We start from the raw sequence: 20,060 nt of genomic DNA on the forward strand, positions 1-20,060 counted from the left end.
CAAGTATAAGAAATAATACCTTGCAGGATTAATATTCTTGAAGAAAATATTATGCAGGAAAGTCAGAAGGCAGAATGAACGCAAATATATCACATCCCATTACTAACGACATGCATCCTTTCACTTTTTGAAGTAAACTTTGAGTTCCAGGCTCGTTACTTACCATACACACACACACACACACACACACACGCGCGCGCGCGCGCGCGCGCGCAAGGCAGGCAAGGGAGGCAAGGGGATAGGGTGATGGGCTGGGGGAGCATGAGGGCTGCTGGAGAGGAGGAAGGGTCATTGGTGGTCCTCAGGTGGAATAGTGTTAAGGAAGATTTTGGTGGTCTGCAGCAGAAGGTCTGAGATTGACCGTAGGAGGTGCTGGAGTGGACTGAAGGAGAACTGGGTAGGCTTTTGGATGGCTATTGTAAGACGGTCGAAGACAAATTTGGACGACAGACTAGTAACAGAGGGACGACCAACATCGATTTACCCCGAGGCTGGAAACTATCCGTCTTGGTGGTGTAGCTCTTGTATCTGTGGCTTGTCTCCCTGCGAGATGTCCTTCTGGAGATATTCTTATGTGACGTGTGTATAACATCGAGATGCTTGACAGCCGGGCAATATGGTTATGGGCACACATTTCGTCAGATCATTGGCAGAACTAGTACCTAGTACTAAGGAATCAGACGTGATAAGAAGAAGAATAGAGCACTCCACTTGAACCTCACGACAGTGTAGACTCAACCAAACGCTGACCAAGCTTCCAGACGCTGGAGTCTGCGCTGCAGAAGGAATAATAAAGCACGCAGAGGACTTGGTGATACATATCATTACAGTGACAGTCCTGGCATAAATACCTTCATGATTAATGACGGGGGACCAATTTTGTTACTCAGAGTCACAGGAAGGTCAGATCTCTGAGTAGACTTCCCTTCAGTTGCCAGTGAACATGAGCCGTCTCCCTCATGTTTGCTTACATCTTGCTCGTGGGAGAGAACCTAGACGCGGAGAACGCTGAGAAATCGTGGCGGGGTTGCTTCCCAAGCGTCATGCGACAAATAGCCTCGCCCACCGTTGGGGCGTACTTGAAGCCCGAGCCTGCAGAGGATAGGAATACATGAGAGAGAGAGAGAGAGAGAGAGAGAGAGAGAGAGAGAGAGAGAGAGAGAGAGAGAGAGAGAGAGAGAGAGAGAGAGAGAGAGAGAGAGCATGATATTTTTAACGAGAAATGAGCAGCAGTTGATATGAACTGATGATACTCCTGTGAACGAGTTACTAGAGGATGACCTCCAGGAGTGGCCAGGATGGAGACGGTTAATAAGGAGGATCATGAGGAGTGGCCGGGATGACAGTACAGATGTGGCTACGAGGAAGATCATGATGAGGAGTGAGCAGGAAGGGATGTAGGGTGGGGGAAGGGGGGTATTCACAAGCATCTGGTGTCGGTAAAACGTTTGGGAACAAGGCAAGCGAACCGCACCTGGGCTTCCCCTCTGCCCGGGAGGAGGCAGTCGAATAGACTTTCTCGTTGAGGACGAAAGGGAGCGGAGGTGTTAGCAAGAGCAAGAGATGGGAGGAAGAGGAGAAAGATGAGAATAGGAGAAAAATTTTAGAAATATGAGAAGAACTGGTGAGTGAGTAAGCTATCCTGCAGCTGTGGAGAGAGGGACCCCTGTCAATATTCTGGGAGTTTTAACGATTCGCTTTTGTCTTTAGGGAAAAAGAAGTGAGGAAACGTGAGTCTGTCTGACCAACGGGAGGTCAATAATTGAAATTAAACTTATATAAAAAATAATCAGTCGAAATAAAACAATGATAAATCACAGTTTAGAAATGAATCATAAGTACATGAAGAAACTTTCATGATTCCTTACATTTGATTTTTAAGTGATAGATCATCAAAGACTTCTATTTTCTTTTCCAAAGTAGATAAGTCTACTAACTTCGACTATACTCCATTGGAAAATTTGAACTACGTGTATAAGCTTTCCTCTTTAAGCTGACACATTCCGAGGTTTTCTCCACTTCACAGGAATATGATAAAAAAAAATAGGGAAAAAAAGAGTGAGAGGATTACGTCAACTATTTTTATCAAAAAGCTTAATACTCGAAATTCAATATATACTTGAAAACGAAAGGGGTTTGTAAATAATCCCCAGCTGGGTTCTCTTCCCGAATACTTTTATTTGTATCAAAGCTTTTTAGATATACGCGAAAGCTGACTGGTAAGTCCTCTCATTATGAAGGGGCTCGAACCCGTGGGTTACATCATAGGGCGACCTCTATGCAAGCGCAGGAACACCTTGAATATTGTATGAACTGATTAAGGGAGGCAGATGACTCCTGCTGCAGGGAAGCAACACCAGATGGTATGTGTGTGTAGATGGGGTGTGACTAGGTGCTGGGGACGATGTCTAGGTAAGCAGGTAGAGAAGCAGGGTGGGAAGCTGGTTGCTTCGATTTCATTGTAAAAAGCCAAAGTGAACTCACTTCAGTTCAGTTGAAAAGTCAACAACAATGAAGAGAAATACTAGAATCTCATGGAAATTTGGAGGAGTCTCCATCACAGCAATTGGATAATGTGTAAAGAAAAGAGTGAGTTTCTTATACTTTAAGGGGAACGGAAAAATAGTGAGCCCGGGAAACAGAGTCATCCTGTTGGCTGACGCAATTCTGGGTATCAAAAGTGAAAACAAAAACGGTGTCGTCCCTCTCTTACCACAACTACTTGATAAGTAAAATGATTTTCTTCTTTCTATTGCAGTGTGTTGACAGAACAAACACCAGAGAGGATGCCAGGTGTCTTTCACCAACAGTGGGCTGCTGTGTGCGCCGACTAGGCCACGCTGGTGAAAAGTTCGAGGCAATACGAACGAGTGAAAGAACCGAAAATGGAATTAGAGTGAAAAATCGAGATTGACTCCCAGAGCGGCGGGCAGCACGGTGAAGTTGGGACTTTCCGTGCACCTCCATGACTCTCTGGGACATAGTGCAGTGTACTGGGTGCTGATTCGTGGTTTCATGGGGCAGTATGTACGGTTGCAAAATGTGCGTGGTACCCGGTGCGTTTGTGCTGTCGCGCCTTTGGTGAGGAGTCTTGAGTTGGGCTGCCGTAGGTGACAATGGCTGTGGTGTGGGTCTACCAGCCAAAGGAGATGCGTGGATGAGTTGCCGAGGCGGCCTGAACTCTGTTGTAAATGGATTTCCTGTGGAGGCGGCGAGGGGTCAGGGCGCCTGATGGAGCGAGGAACTGCGTGCTTAGAAAGACTGACAGAAGGGAGAGAGAAGTGAGGCGAGGATCACGGCGCCAAGGGTGACGTCTTTTGGAGGTCAGGGAGGTCAGAGGGAGTAGATAGGAGGGAGAGATGGTGAGAGGAAGGATAGAGATAGAGAGAAGAAGGATAGCAGCAACAGTTTAAAGTGGAACGGTAAGGAGTAGGGAGAAGCTGAGAGAAAGTAGAAAGGAGAGAAGAATGAAGGTATTCCATAGGTGGCGGGCAGGACGACCAAATCTTATCCTCATACGACTAAAGGAAAAACGTGATCTACATAAACGAGCGCTTACTTACGAATACTTTCCACGAGACTCTGCCATATGGCAGAACTATCGCGTACCGCTCACCGCAGGAAAATATAAAGCTACGAAGCACGAGTTATGTGAGTTACATATCGGCTTTCACGTGTCAGATGGAGAGATTGTATGTTTATGGACTGGACGGCAGCAGCCCACGTGTGGATAAGCCAGAAATATAAGGCAGCTGCCTGGGCCAAAGGAATCAAACTTGAAAGGCACTTAAGTGCTGGCTCACTGCACAATAGTCAGAGAGAGATAGAGGTACGGAAGTCTTTGCTAGAACTTCTCTTGCAAGTCACAGTGCCCAAACTAAGTCGCATGTCAGTGGAGATTACGACGAGACTATCTTCCCAGTGGTGCACTCTGTCTTGACTGCTCAAGTAACAGTCAGTAGTGACAATGTTTCAGTTCTTCACTGCTAACTTCATCGCTATTTTGAATAATGTTTATCATCATTTCAGGAAAATATCTTTTTCTGAGATTTTAACAGATGATGTTCTTTCCACCGTTTCCTTCTTACATTTCCTTTGGCCCATCGTGATGTTGACCAGTATTTCAAACACGGACGGTGAGATACAAACTGGGATCAGCAGTAGTAGAAGGAGTAGCAAGGTGAAAACCTTGAGGAAGAACGAAAAGACCAGCGAAAGTAGCAGTAGGAATATTGATAACAACACTGGAAGGTGCGATTTTAACGGTATTTGTAGCGGAAGCAACAGTGCTATAAGTAGTAAATCCAACTTACCACTGAATCCACAGGCGAAAATTATATTCTTGTATTTCGGGTGACGGTCCAACACGAAGCTTCCGTCTGGAGTGCACTGTGAAAGACACGTTCGTTGTGTGGTATAAGCAAGCGTGTTAAGTCAGTTATAAACAGTTATCGAGCATTTACTTGAGTTTTTTCTCCATCGTACTCTTGACGGATGGGTTTAACGAGACATGCTCTTTTGTCTTCATCTACGGCAAATTTGTTCGTAGCTTTTTAACTTAAAAACACCAATACTGGGTAAAGAAGAGAGATTAAAGTAAACTATTTGACAAGCTATGATGACTTCATTAAAACTTAGGTGTGCATGACTGCGTTTCTTTCTCAAATGATATATTAGCGATGTGGATATGAAGATGAAAGATCCAAGCCAAGTTCACAAGTCAGTCAAACAGGACACGCTACCGCGCAGGGAAGTCCTGAACGCAAGCCGCACCTGCCGAGCTAGATACAGCAGAACGGGAGGTGCGCCAGCTATAGTCGGTAGGCAAGCGACCGGACGCTGGAAATTGTGGGAAAAGTTTATTATCGAATATTTCAGCCAGAAAGCTGCTGCATCTTCCGACGAGATTGTACAGAAGTGAAGATACAGCCTGGAGGCTGTATCACTACAAGATGCCACAGAGAGGCTGTCCACATTGCTCTGAGATTATCTATCTTACGCACTTTAATAGCTATCACGATACTAACTACATGTATAATTTACGTTACTTTTGGCTTGGCAGTGGTTTGGGTGATTTTTGATATAAATGTTTTAATAACTTAAAGGTTGTGATCAGGTCACCCCTCACTCTTGTCTCTTGAATGGTGGGCAAATTTTAAAGCCTCTATGCTTACTTTGTGTCAGCTTTTAAGTCTTTGTGTGTTTGTGTCTGCTCACCGTGTACATGCAGGTCTCCTCGATTGTCGGCTGCGGATGAAGGCCGGGGTGCCTCTCTTTCACGTACTGACTGACAAAATGACGCGCGTCCTCTGTGTTGCCCTGGTCCCTCTCCTCCAGCTCGATCTCAAGTCCACCGTGGAATACCAGCTGAGGGGGAGAGTTATGAGAGTGTTAGTGAGGGAGGAGGAGGTGATGGTTGTGGAAGAATTACGGTGGTTGTGAGAAATGGCTGTTGTGGTTGGTAGTGTTAGGGATAATGATGGTGATGAGAATGTTGGAGGAAATAATGGCTATCATGGTGGCCATAAGTGTGATGTTAATGTTGGAAGCAGTGATGATCATGTGGGTGGTGGTGTGGTGGAGATAGTAGTTGTTTTGGTTGCAATGCGAGGAATGATCTTGATGAAGGTGACAGCCGATGTGTGGTGATGATTGTGTTGGAAACTGGTCATAGGAGAAGGAGGCTCCATTGTGGTTGTCGTTTTTTGGTGGGAGTAGTTGTGGTGGCAGTGTTGATGTTAGTGCTGATGGTGACGGACTTGAAGGCGATAATTTGTGACAATTTCATGAGGGAGACAGGATGAGTCTGGTAAGAAGAGAAGAAGTGAGTGATACTTGGGTCCACTGACGAACTTTTGCTGTTAATGAAGGACGCCAGAGACAATTTGTTGATGGCACAAAAATCAATTCTTTTCCTCAGAGAGAAAGATAGACATATAGATAGATTAAAAGATAGATAGAGAGAGAGAGGATACAGTAAGGTCGTCGACCTTCAAAGGTGAGGATACTAACCTTCACAAGACCAGGGTATTCGAGCTCCTTCAAACCGCCGAATAGCCCCTTGTGGTGTAGGTCTATGAAGGTGGTTGTGGGTGTGGAAGGGTCCTTTATCCTCCAGTAGAGGACGGCGATCTTCTCCACCCTGCCAGATGTGAACCATCATGGTTGATCCCTTGATAATGACATTAGCATATGAATACAAATACACAAGTCATTATAGTCAAGCTGCTAAGGCAACACACTAAATGAATTACCTCGTTGTAGTCGTTATAATTCCATGGTCAAAGATGTAAGTCATTGTGCTGACGCTATTGAACCATCTTAAGTTACGGGAATCAAGCTGCTGAACCACCACACCTACAATGCTGTTGTTAAACCTTAGGCAATCAAAAGGCTTAAGTCATAATCGTCAAGATGTTAAAACGTACTAAAACGGGGTTAAAACCTTATGCTCAGGTGGTTCAGAACCAACGTCTCGTTGAATTAGGAGGAGAGACACTTCATCCATTACCACCAATGAGTAGAAGTCCTCGAGGTCATGAGAGCTTGTGTCGTCTGGGGGTTACTTAAGATCATGAGGATTCACCTGAGTGGGAGGTGAACACCGAGTTTAGCAAGAACAGGCTTCGCCCATGGCCCAGGGCACAGCACCACTGATTCCGCTCGTATTGTGCCTCGAAGACCTATGACCCGAGCTGACCCGTTGGCGGCCACCTCCACGTCGTCAACCGGCCAGCTGTCCAACAGTCGCCCGCCAGCGTCGCGAAACAGCCGCTGTTGTCGAAGTACACAAGACCTGAGATGAGCTTAGCATGATCGAAGTTCCTGGTCACACATTGCAGTTGTGTAGCAAATGCTTAATCATACAAACCTTAGGACCCATTTTATGGGGATCCTGTAGTTTCAAGGCTGAGCTCTGATCAGGAGAAAGCTAGGAAGAGAGAGGCGGTAGAAGCCCCACATCTACCCGCTGTGAAAGAAGGAAAGGACACAGGGGAGACATGATTACTATACATATATTCCTAAGATGCATTAACGACCTTAACACACAATAGTTCCTTAAAGTCAGAAGATAATCCAGAACAAAGCGACATAAATGGAAGTCATGGAATGGAAACGTACAGAGGGAGGTGAGGAAACAATTTTTCGGCAATGGAAGTGTGAACCCACGCAGCAACAAGCTTAGCCAAGGAGAGCGTAAATGATATAGGAAATCCAAAAAACCTTTTAAGACGATGATATAAGAATGCAAGTTTAGGCCCTATGAATGTAAAGTTTCTTTCTCACATGTATAATATGTATCAGCCTTCAGACACGCAGATAAACTGACAGACAGACAAAGAAACAGAGAGATAGACAGACTGACCTGCAGAGCAGCCACACACTTGTCTGCCAGAAGAATACCTGCGCTGGGGTCGATGACTACAAGGCTGTCGGCCGGCAAGTTCATCCTGAGGTGGATGGAAAGAGGTACGGGTCACAGGTCATACTCAGAGGTGAAGCAACAGTGTCTAGAAATAAGACATGGGTCTGAGGTCAGGCCCGAAAATGGGGTAAGGGTGAAGAGGTCAGTACCGGAAGTGAGGCACGGATCAAGGGGACGCTCCGAGAAGTGGAGTTACGACTCAAAGGTCATGCTCGGAGGTGAGGTGTGGGTCAAGGGTCATACTAGGAGGTGATATATCGAGATAGTGAGTGGTGTGAGGGTTACCTTAAGAGCTGAGTGTTCAGCCATTAGCCTAGACTATGTCGAGGAGGTGGGAGGGCCAGGAGAGAGGCCACGTCCGGCTCCTCAACACCACAGCATAACTGGCAACATAATGTACTTAGACACTTCCAATATATACATATATATTTCTCAGACTCCTTTTACGAAAGGCAGATGTGTTGGTGATATTCTCTCCCTTCCATCCCTAGGTATAATTTCCATCAATATTCACGCTTAAAATGAAACATGAAATGGACTGATCATCACACTGTTTCTATCTATCTGTCTATTCATCTGTATCCATACTCTCTCTTCTCTCTCTCTCTCTCTCTCTCTCTCTCTCTCTCTCTCTCTCTCTCTCTCTCTCTCTCTCTCTCTCTCTCTCTCTCTCTCTCTCTCTCTCTCTCTCTCTCTCTCTCTCTCTCTCTCTCTCTCTCTCTCTCTCTCTCTCTCTCTCTCTCTCTCTCTCTCTCTCTCTCTCTCTCTCTCTCTCTCTCTCTCTCTCTCTGTATTCTTTTTTATCTTATTTTTTCCTTCCAGTGGAACTCACTTTAGGCCAACAGAAACCTTATGTCGTCAGACTTGAGATTCACATCCTCAGAAACTTCATAGAGCGAAAAAAGTTATGCAAACATCTTCGGTCTGATACGAATATAGTGGAGAATGGCTATGGGTAACCCTTGATCTCTAAGAATGATGATTATGTGTCACCCTTGATCTCTAGGGATTAATGTTATTTGTCACCCTTGACGTCTATAGAGATTACTGTTATGTGTCACCCTTGACCTATAGAGATGATTGTTGTGTCACCCTCGACCTCTATAAACATTACTGTTACGTGTCACACTTGACTTCTAGGGATGATACTAGCCATGCGTCACCCGTGGCCTCCATGAATTATGACTGTAACTTGTTGTCATTAATGATAACAGTCACGTGTCACGTGTATCCCCCATGTATCATCAGTGACTACCAGCAGGAGAAGTAGCTACACATCTCCCTTCCTGTCCTTCATCCCTCATCCCGACTGACCCGAATGTGTGGTTGGTGCGCTGGCCTGTAGACCACTGCGGCGTGTGGCCTCCCATCTTCACCGAGCGGGCGATCTCTTCCAGGAGCGCCCTCTGGTCTTGCGACCCTATCACCAACATGGGGCTCGGCCTGTGCCCCAACAGGAGGAACAAACAACATCGTCAAATCCTGAGCATCCTGAGTATAGTGAATACATTTTGTTATCCTCTTCCTCTTGGAACCATGTCTTTTGGAACATATGCAAAGTTTACTACTGGCACTAGTAATTATGATATCAGGCACAGGAAAAGGTTAGTTGGTTAACTAAGGCTTAAGTCTGTCAAAATCTAGGAACAGGATGGAGTTACTGTGGTTATAACCACGAATCTATCACACCTCATGAGGGTCTCCCCAGCCTGTTTTTGGATCTGCTGCCACTGCTTGAAGCCGTCGGCCATGATGGGTGTGAGGGCGGGAGTTTCGTAGTTGGCCTGGCGGATGATGCGAGTCTGCCCGTGGCTGCTTCCCCGTGAGTGTGGTATTGGAAACTGGGGGCACGAGGCAGTGAACTAGGAGTGTGACAGTCAGATGGAGGGTACGACAAAGCTAAGCGGAAATATGACAGTTAACTGGAGGTATGACACTCTTAACTATGGTATGACAAAGGGAACTGGGGAGGGGCATGACACAGTTCATTGGTTGCATAACACAGTGAAATGGGGGTATGATACAATCAACTGGGTTATGTCACAGTTAATTGGGAATATGACACAGTTGACAGCGATTATAACATCGTAAGATGGGAATGACACAGTTTACTAGGCACAACTATTGGTGCAGCTGTTGCCTTGCTGACAACAAGGGCAGTATAAATGTTATCTAGCTGACATTACGGGACAATACTTGGGTTACCTTGCTGAGAACAAGGATCGAACAGTACATGGGCATGCTCTGCTTGTAACAAAAGGGTAATGCAAGGATTACCTTTCTGACAAGAGGATATCAGTATTCAGGGCCCCCCTGTTGATAACAAGGCTGCTAAGTCTACCCTGCTAATTGGAGGGCCTTCTACGAGTTTTCTTTTCTGTTGAATCTTTTGCATAAGATCATTTCAAGACTATAATTACACAAGCTAATAACAACTCCCATTGAAAAGAATACATTCTGGCACCAGGTCTCCATCAAACTTACCTGCATTTTATTAGAAAAATACTCGCAAAGATAATCTGAATGGCAAATATCTAAGCATTTTACAACAGGCAATTTTCTTTACCCATCACAGTGATGGAGAGGGAATAGAAAAATGAACTTTGAAGAATGCTCAGACCTGGTTGCGATATTACCCATAAAGCCTTGGGGAACCCACGAAAATGACTGTGTTAAAGGGGTACTCAGACTCGAGAATGTAGCTTGGAAAGTGGGAGTAACATATCTATGGCGAATATAACTTAATATCTGTTTATGTATGTATGTCTGTATAACTTCTTTGACGAGACTGTACTCTCATTGAGACAGCTTTACCAAAGGTGGCTCTTCAGTCCAAAGGAGTCCATCCCTTCCATGCTGATGATTGTATCGCGGCCTTGAAGCTGCAGGAGCCCCGAAAAAGGAGTTCTGGGGTTACAGAATTAAATCTAAATGATATTCTATTATACAACCCCAGGACCCCTTAAGTCGAGCCCCTGCAGCTTCAGGGCTGCACGTGTATGGGTGGATTTAATCTCGCTCTGTGCCATATATGACACCTTAATGCCTTTGCAATCTTTATTTAGCGAAATCCTATATACTTCTGGATATCACTGGGACTATTGAGTAAAGTTCTTCATATATATATATGGATTCGAGCGTCGGACTGATCGTCATTTGTTTGCATGTTATCCAGGAGCACAATAGAGTATCAAAAAGACAGCGTTGTTCTGTATGCTGCAGTGTTACAGGGAGAGTGGTATTCTGTATGCTGTAGTGATACAGGGACAGTAATGCTCTGTATCCTGCAGTGTAACAGGGAGAGTGTTCTGTATGCTGCAGGGTTACAGGGAGATTGGTGCTCTGTATGCTGCAGTGTTAGAGGGAGAGTGGTGCTCTGTATGCTGCAGTGCTACAGGGAGAGTGGTGTTCTGTATGCTGCAGTATTACAAGGAGAGTGGTGCTCTGTATGCTGCAGTGTTACAAGGAGAGTGGTGTTCTGTATGCTGCAGTGTTACAGGGAGAGTGGTGATCTGTATGCTGCAGTGTTATAGTCACAATGGTGCTTTGTATCCCGCATAAAAGACACCTTTATACTCCAGTTAGGGTCGGAATTTGACACTCCAGCTTCCCTCCAACTTTTTTTTTTCGAAGGTCAACCTCTCTCAGTTACAAGGGCAATAATTCCTTCGAGCCACAAGAGCGACCGGTTCCTCCCAGTCACAAGAAAACAAACAACCACAATTCTAACTTCAATTCAGTTCCTGAGGTTGATGTTTTCAGAAGAAATCAATTATGCACATACATTGGCAGGTCTTTTTCTTCACTGTATGTTTACGATGGTTTTTCGTTGCTGGGAAATTCAACTTAGTAATGTATACCCAGCAAAGAGGTTGTTGGTAATTTTCTATTGAATATATTCTATCGTACAAAAGGCATAACCTTTTGATTACATTTTTTTGAGGGTAGATTTCTTGCAGGATCTTATTTTTCATCAGGAAAATAAATGACGTGAGTATGTTTCTGATCATCTGCTAACCAAATGGTCGAGACTCACTGTAAATTAAAACGTAGGTGGGAGAATTTTTTTTTTTTTTTTTTTTTTTTAATTTTCCAAAAGAAGGAACAGAGAATTGGGCCAGGTGAGGGTATTCCCTCAAGGCCCAGTCCTCTGTTCTTAACGCTACCTCGCTAATGCGGGAAATGGCGAATAGTTTGAAAGAAAAAAGAAGGATCCAAAATACTAATGAAGGTGGAGACCTAATTTTTCCAATGAAAATATGAATGATTGATGACGTTGAATGATAAATGATTTACATGGCTGTTGGGTTGGAGACCAGTTCTAGTGTCAGTGAGGCCAGTCCCTCCCGCTGGAGTAAAACAAATGCCAGTGTGTTTGTACATGACTTTAGTGAAATACTGCACTCCCATTGGGTGTTGTTATACCTGTGTGTGTGTGTGTGTGTGTGTGTGTGTGTGTGTGTGTGTATAGCCGTAAAATTAAAAGTAGTACACGAATTAAAAATTGCTTATTACACGTCATGTGCAACAATTTCAGGTCAGAGTTGTGAAATGATTTGCAAACCGAGATTAATACTTTTTTCAACATAGTAATTTGTTTACTCACCACTGACCATGGCCAAGACCAGGGCATCACATGTTCTATGATGACTCCAAAGCTTGCTTGATACCTTTATCTGTTGTATGAACAACAGTAGTGTATCATTTCTCTGTTATGTTACCGTATTTTCAGCAACTTTTTAGTGCGATATGAACAACTGTAATGTTACCGTATTTTAGATAACACTCTGAAGGGACGGTTTAACAGTGTTCTTGGAAAATTAAGGAGGGCACTGGATCTAGGTACTTTGCCTGGTGACTGGAGAAGGATAATGCTATACCTACTCTATGCTTCAAGCTACTGTACCTGATAACTACAGAAGAGGTAACTGTACCTGGTGAATGAAGGTGAGTAATGCACCAGACTCATTGTGAGTGGGGTAGTGTATATGGCTAGCCTCTGGGTTCCAGTATATGGTCATGGGATGGTGAGGACAGCACCCTACCTGCTCTAGCAAGATGGTTCTGCGACCAGCCCGCGCCAGGAAGAGGGCAGCACTGGACCCGTACACCCCAGCGCCTACCACCACCACGTCCGCTTCCAACATTGCTGCTGTTGTGGGATAAATGTGGTGGGATGGTTAATTGGAATAGGCTACGTAAGGAGACGGCAAATGCCGGCAGTTTACGTTCATTAAAAAGACTGACGAATTCTCGAAGGATCCCACCAATGTAAGAACTCCCATAGTACTGTTCGATGAGGTAAATACAAACACAGGAACTGAGTTACTTCCAGCAACATACATAGGAACTGGGTCACTTCCAGCAACGAACATTGGAACTGTGTCAGTTTCAGCGAAGAACATAGGAATTGGGTCGCTTCCAGCAACAAACATAGGAACTGGGACACTTCTAGCAACGTACATGGGAGCTAGGTCATTTCCAGCAACATACATAGGAACTGAGTCACTTCCAGCAACATACATAGGACACCATGTAATTTCTTACTAAGTCAGATAACTGTCCCACTACGAACAGATGATTCCATCATCGAAGATGAAAATGTTAAATCGGCAGTGAGTTCAAGGATTGATGTTAATAGTATAACAAAATATATTCCTAGAGTATCTCCTTCACTCAGAGCTGACCTTAATACACACGTTTCTGAGACTGCTACAGTTTAGACTTTATGTTATTAACTGTTACTGGCCATACAGCTCACTAGCACTGGTAATGACCGTGCCTCTTTCTGACTCATAAAGGTCAGGTCATAAATCACCCTATGATACCTAGGGGTCATGCCATCGTGGTCGAGAGTTGTAACGTCGTGCTCCATTGTGTTCAAGAGTAGTATCTTCGTCCTCAAGTATTATCGTACTCAAGAAGCTACAGACGATGTTGCAGTCCAGAGTTTACCTATGACCCTTTTGTGAGCCAAGCTTATCCCTTCCCTAATGGGATGGAATACATTCCAGCCAGATTAACTGAAGACAGAACGGACTACATTAATGCTGGCAGTGGCGTCACCACTGGCTGGCATTGGCATCATCATTGGCTACATCTAAGTAACACCACTGTCTATATTCAAGTATTACCACTGGCTATGTTGAAGGAATAGTACTGGCTAGATCTATAGATAACCACTGGCTATGTCTAAGTTTTTCTAAATCATACCACAGCTGTATTTAAGTGTTACTGCAGGCTACAACGATGGAACACAACTGTCTTTTCTAAGTAATGCCACCGGAGACAAGATAGCAGAATCGTAAATATTCAGACATTTACTCTTCACACGATCCAGGCAAAACAAAGACACTGTGATAGAGACGAATTCAAGGTACGCAGAAAAACAAGTTTCTTTGATACTCGTTTCTGATCAATTCTTGTAGATTTTGGTTTGGCTGAATCTAGTTTCGTGAGTTCATTAAATGGACAAAAGTCCTGGGAGGTGCCCGATTAACGTAATTCCGAGGAGTCCTTTGTTTGGACAAGCAAACACAGAAGTCTTGTTACGGCGTCGACCAGGTACGCACTAGGATTTCAGGCGTGTACCGTGACTTAGGTGATAATGGGACTTCAGATACTTACCTGGACTTCGGACGTTCAACTGTCGTAAGAGCACCCTCCCTACCTGTTGTCTGTTCAAAATGTGGGCACAGGAGCAACCACACTACCTGTTGTATGTTCAACCCGAGGGCATAGCAACTCCACCGCCTATTGACTGTTGGACGCGACTGCATGGCAACACTCAACGCCCATCGCCTGTTACTGTATTTTTAACGCAACTCGATTGATTTATCCCGTCCTTCATCAGTCTTACATTAGGGATCTGTGTAGATACGGCGCTAGTGTGTTCAATGTTGCTACATCATCCAGGTTAATGGTGTGCAAAACACAGGTTAGCCAAGCAGAGGTTTAAAATCCTCTTTCAATTGTTTGGAACAGCCGAGTCAGGATTACGTGAAAGAACATGCTCCCAGCAGCGTATGTGAAGCGCCAAGCTCTCAGTAGCGCGTGTGAAGGAACGTATTCCCAGTAACGTATGTGAAGCACTGGACTCCCGGTAATGTATGTGATGCACCGTTCTCCCGGTAATGTATGTGACGCATCATGCAGCCGGTCGAGTATGTGACGCATCGTTCTCCCAGTAGGTTATGAGGCTCACCATGCTACAGTTGGGTATGTGACGCATCGTGTTCCCGTTAAGTTATGTGACACACCGTGCTCTCGGTTAGGTATGTGACGCACCGTGCTCCCGGTTAGGTATGTGACGCACCGTGCTCCCGGTAGGGTATATGAAACATCGTTTTCCCGGTAGGTTATGTGATGCACTGTGGTCTTGGTAACGGATCTTATCCGTTGGTTCAAAATAAACAACATTTGTGATACAACGTTGTGATACAACGACTCTCGTAGTTAAGTCTTGGAAACGTTCTCAAAATAGTTCTCCTTGAACACAATAGTGCGACCCATGAGCACGACTCTACGTAGGGCAGTGGGGTTTTGTTAATCTGACCTGTGATGACCTGACTCATGGTTGAGGGCGGCGCCGTCCTGCTAAAGTCGTTAAAAAAAACATCAATGGATAACCATAGTTATGTGCTATTATCTGACTCGTCGATATTAACTAATTACTACCTAATTAGTCGATAATGGGAGCAACAAACTGAGTGGGGAGTGACACATGAGCATATGCAAAAAAAAAAATATACAACGATATTACTACACATTTTATGGTGTTCAGTGTTGTGTTTGATCTCATTCAGTATCAAAATATGAATAGAAAAGATACGAACTTTTTATTTAAATGACGCTGACATAAGGATGGCAACCGCCTGTTGCACAGGTGTCCCGGGTTCGATTACACACTAATCTACATAACAGAAATTGGACAAGAGAATGAAATATACAATAAAAACAACCGGAGATTCACCTATCACTTCCTCAAGGTTAAAGATAAGATGCAACAGTAATGTGAAGACCCATGTGAATATCAGGCAATAACAAGTGGTAACCGAGTGAGCTGAGAAAGGCTTATTCCACACCACTTCCTTACCTTCCAACATGATGAGTCTCCTGGTAGTTATGAGTGATATTGCTACTGTCACTTAAAACAGTTAGCCTCGTAGACCTCCGTCAGAGAACTGTGAAGCGCATCACGTCGAGAGCGTGCAGCCTGCCAAGAGTGTCGCCGTCAGATGTTTACTCGTTCTTTCTCGTTCGTGTTTATGTCGCACTAGATTCAAATTGCTTCAGAATATAATCAATTTTCAGATTTTTCCGACGCCTTTAGAACAATGACAGTATGAAGGAGAATAAGTACGAAAGTTAGGCAGAATAAATAAGGTTTCGTTATGTTTCGTTGAGATGTGTGTAATCTCTGCCTGATTAGGAAGAATTGCTTCAATGAAAATCTTTCGTATAAACAGAGTATTATGACATATCTATTGTTCATGCTAAGATATCTGTAATGAACTTAAGGCAAACCCTCTTTAAGTTCTAAGTGTAATATTATGATACTAATATCCCTAACAATATCATAGAGATTTTTTGATGGATACTTTGGAACTTAACCTTGAAGCCGAATGAAGCAATAAGTACAGGCAGGATTGTCAAAACACATCGTTCTTTCTCACAGTGTGTCAAATGATCATTACGACGAAACCCCACGCCAAAGACCAAAACAGTGTAATGGCTCAGCTTTAGTTTATATAGATATTCATTTCTTATGTTAGCTGAGACGGCATGGGCAGCTGAGGCCCGAATCAAGGTTTTGGAAGCGATGAAGAATGTGTGGAAGGAGAGAACGTTATCTTGGAGAGCTAAAATAGGTATGTTAAAAGGAACAGTAGTTCAAATAATATCATAAGGTTGTGAGGCATAAGCTATAGATAGGGTTGTATGGAAGAGAGTGGATATGTTGGAAATGAAATGTTTGAGGATAATATGTGGTGTAAGATGGTTTGACGAAGCAAGTAATGAAAGGGTAAGAGAGATGTGAGGAAATAGAATGTGGTTGAGAGAGCAAAAGAGGGTGCGTTGAAATGTTTTGGACATGTGAAGAGAATGAGTGAAGAAATATTGACAAGGATATATGTGTCTGAGGTGGAGGGAATAAGAAGCGGACGACCAAATTGGAGGTGGAAGGATGGAGTGAAAAAGATTTTGAGCGATCGGGGCCTAAACATACAGGATGGTGAAAGGCGTGCAAGGAATAGAGCGAATTGGAACGATGTGGTATACCAGGGTCGACATGTTGTCAATGGACTTAACCAGGGCATGTGAAACGTCTAGGGTAAACCATGGAAAGGTCTGCGGGGCCTGGATTTGGATAGGGAACTGTAGTTTCGGTGCATTACACATGATATTGATCCTACAAGCACTATCTAAACCTATAGGGATAATAGATGAGTCGACAAATAGAGAGGTAGCGTTAAGAACAGAGGACGGTGCTGCCCTTGGGAATGACGGCTTAGCTTTTGACCTGATCATTAAGTGTCGGCTTGAAGACCAGACCAATATAATCCAAGAGTAGTACCATCGTGGTGATCTAGCATCCCTTGACCCTAGTTATGCACCGTAGCAACTGACTGAAAAGAATTGGCATTTCTGGTGATGATCTACGTTTTCCCGGTCAGTTTTCTGGCAGAAGCATTATTTGTTCAACGGACTTTATATTAAGACCAAGGAAGAATAGTTGCCCTTGTGGGAATAGCAGTGCCAATTAAAGTAGCCATAATGACAGTAGTAACAATCGTAGTAATAATCATTTGAGGGATGGTAGTTTCTGATGTAATTGCAATAGTAGTATGTAGTAGTAATAATAGCAAGTAATGATAACAATAACATAATAGTAGAAGTAATAGTAGCAGTAGCAACAGTAGTAGTAGAAGTAGTAGCGGTAGTAGTAGCAAAAGTTATTGTCCATGTTCTTGTCCCAGACACCAGGATCATGAACAATACCACCAGCAGTAAGGTCATCCTCCCTGTCCTCGACTCATATCCTGCAGCAGGAGGCTTCGTGGCATCAGTCATCACACAACCACAACATCAGATGCCAAAAAAAGAAACACAAAATTGTTAATGATGGAGCAGAGTTAAATCCCTCGTGACCTGGAGCAATCACAGCTCTGAGCAAGTCAGTAATGATACACTTGACCCATACTGATCCTTCTGAGAACAAACGTCATAGGTTGTTAACGTTGCCATGATCCCCTGGCTGGATATCAGCTTCCCCTGAGAACATATTGTACGTCTCGGATCTAAGTCTCAGCGACATCACGAGACAATCATTTTGCCACAGACAAACGTAATGTTTCTTTAAACCACAAAGATCATCTATTTCCATCAAATCTGGGAGAGTCATCTGAGTGAAATTAAGAATATCACTATTTCTTGTCATTCTTTTCTCTAGAAATATATTTTCGAGACGAAACTGGCTTTTCGTCATCTTCTTCATTTAAAAAGACAATTTTCACAAGAAAATGAAAGCTATATGACGTTTCTCATGACATTATTGACAAAAACAAGAAGAGCTTCGGGTCAAAATTTGTAAGTCACTGGCATTTTATATTTGAAGCGTTTGTCTTAGGATTATATATATATATATATATATATATATATATTTTTGCATTATATATATATATATATATATATATATATATATATATATATATATATATATATATATATATATATATATTGATTATCATAATAGTCCAAGGTTCGTGCTGACAATAGACTACTTTTTGAAATCTCAAGCCCAAAGCGGTTGGTACAGTACATATTTCAACGATTAACCCAAATTTCATCGCAGTCAATTTACAGTCTGACATCTGGTACACATTAAGTAAAGATTATCCACAGATGATATTGACTGACCGAATTTGTATGCACTTTCTGAAGAACGACACACACACACACACACACACATTCACCATGACTGACAGTCCTTCCCCGGATCCTTGAACATTTTGACTGCAACACCAGCCTGACTCTTGCTATTGTTGTATCAGATAAGCTTCCAGCCGACCCCCACGTTCAACTGCAACATAAGCATGACCTGTTGTATTTGTTCACCGTGTATCACTGCACACCGTTCTTCATGTTCTCCTTTATGAAGATAATTGATCTATTATATTCCTTCTCATCTCTGCAGTCAGTATCTATCCCAGCGACATTAATGGATATACAAATGTTGAGGGGAAGTATTGCTAAGACGCATAGACTTAGAATTACACGGAGCTCCGAGGTAATCCTCACCAGGTGCTGGTCCCTCTCCTGAATTAATGTCGCTCTTTATAGTGAAGTTCTCTGCGCTGTTTGCTTCCTCTGATGCTACAGAATATCACTCTACCACACACACACACACACACACACACACACACACACACACACACACACGCGCGCACACACACACACACACACACACACACACACACACACACACACACACACACACACACACATTATATATATATATATATATATATATATATATATATATATATATATATATATATATATATATATATATATATATATATATATATATATATATATATATATATATATATATTTTGCCTGACATGTCTCAGCAAAATACGTGTCACGTTTCGTGTTGTGACATTGATGGACCATAACAGCTTTTACACCACAACAATGTTCCACTTTGTTACAGAACAGCAAACTTGGCAAAGTTCTGCGAGTCAGAAGGAAAAAAATCCATATGGCTCATACTTTTTGCTATGAGGCTCCATTATTTTTTAGTATCGATGCTACCCTTGTGCTGTTGATTATATAAAATATAGTTTCACTTACCGTTGATATTCTTTCTTGTAAATCACTTGACAAGCATATTTCTCATTAGATTTTTATGTATTATTTCATATCTGCAGACTTGTGTCGAAAACTGCCAAAAACAGAAATATGAGGCATCAAAATTGCCTTACCAAGTACTTTGTACTAATGTATTGTATGCCAAGGTGAAGGCCTTTCTCTAATCTGTCTTCTGCCAACCCTTGGCAGCTGCACCGGTGGATGTTATGCCCAACTGAGTCGTGTTGTTGCTACGTTGACACAGTACCCCCTTACTTACCAACTTTCGATTTCAATAGCTATATCTTTTCCTTACCTTTATCTTTATTTGCCTATTTATCTATTATCCCTATAGGTTTAGATAGTGCTTGTAGGATCAATGTCATGTGTAATGCTCCGAAACCACAGCTCCCTATCCAAATCCAGGCCCCACAAACTTTTCCATGGTTTACCCCAGACGCTTCACATGCCCTGATTCAGTCCATTGACAGCATGTCGACTCCGGTATACCACATCGTTCCAATTCACTCTATTCCTTGCATGCCTCTCACTTTCCTGTATGTTCAGGAACCCAATCGCTCAAAATCTTTTTCACCCCATCTTTCCACCTCCACTTTGGTCTCCCGTTTCTCCTTGTTCCCTCCACCTCTGACACGTATACCCTTGTTGTCAATCTTTCATCACTCATTCTCTCCATATGTCCAAAACATTTCAACGCCCCCTTTTGCTCTCTCAATCACACTCTTTTTATTTCAACACATCTCTCTTACCCTTTCAT

General features: G+C 43.2%; 1 protein-coding gene across 6 annotated transcripts in view; it reads right to left on the reverse strand.

Moving 5' to 3' along the window:
• LOC139759573 (peroxisomal sarcosine oxidase-like) overlaps positions 1-15,678 on the reverse strand; it is a 37,231-nt gene extending 21,553 nt beyond the window's left edge. For 4 of the 6 annotated variants that reach the window (XM_071681856.1, XM_071681852.1, XM_071681854.1 and 1 more), the window contains exons 1-9: positions 15,522-15,678; positions 12,472-12,578; positions 9,116-9,267; positions 8,741-8,869; positions 7,367-7,451; positions 6,587-6,774; positions 6,013-6,142; positions 5,218-5,367; positions 4,314-4,389 (exon numbers count right to left, since the gene is read on the reverse strand). In XM_071681856.1, the coding sequence (XP_071537957.1) occupies positions 4,314-4,389; positions 5,218-5,367; positions 6,013-6,142; positions 6,587-6,774; positions 7,367-7,451; positions 8,741-8,869; positions 9,116-9,267; positions 12,472-12,578; positions 15,522-15,531 (1,027 nt within the window). In that variant the 5' untranslated portion in view covers positions 15,532-15,678. Of the gene's footprint in view, positions 1-804; positions 1,093-4,313; positions 4,390-5,217; positions 5,368-6,012; positions 6,143-6,586; positions 6,775-7,366; positions 7,452-8,740; positions 8,870-9,115; positions 9,268-12,471; positions 12,579-15,521 lie in introns of those variants that run through there. The other 2 variants (XM_071681855.1, XM_071681857.1) reach the window with 2 other exon arrangements.
• Positions 15,679-20,060: the final 4,382 nt, after the last annotated feature.

This window comes from Panulirus ornatus, chromosome 33 (genome assembly GCF_036320965.1).
Source record: "Panulirus ornatus isolate Po-2019 chromosome 33, ASM3632096v1, whole genome shotgun sequence".
Lineage (NCBI taxonomy): Eukaryota > Metazoa > Arthropoda > Malacostraca > Decapoda > Palinuridae > Panulirus > Panulirus ornatus.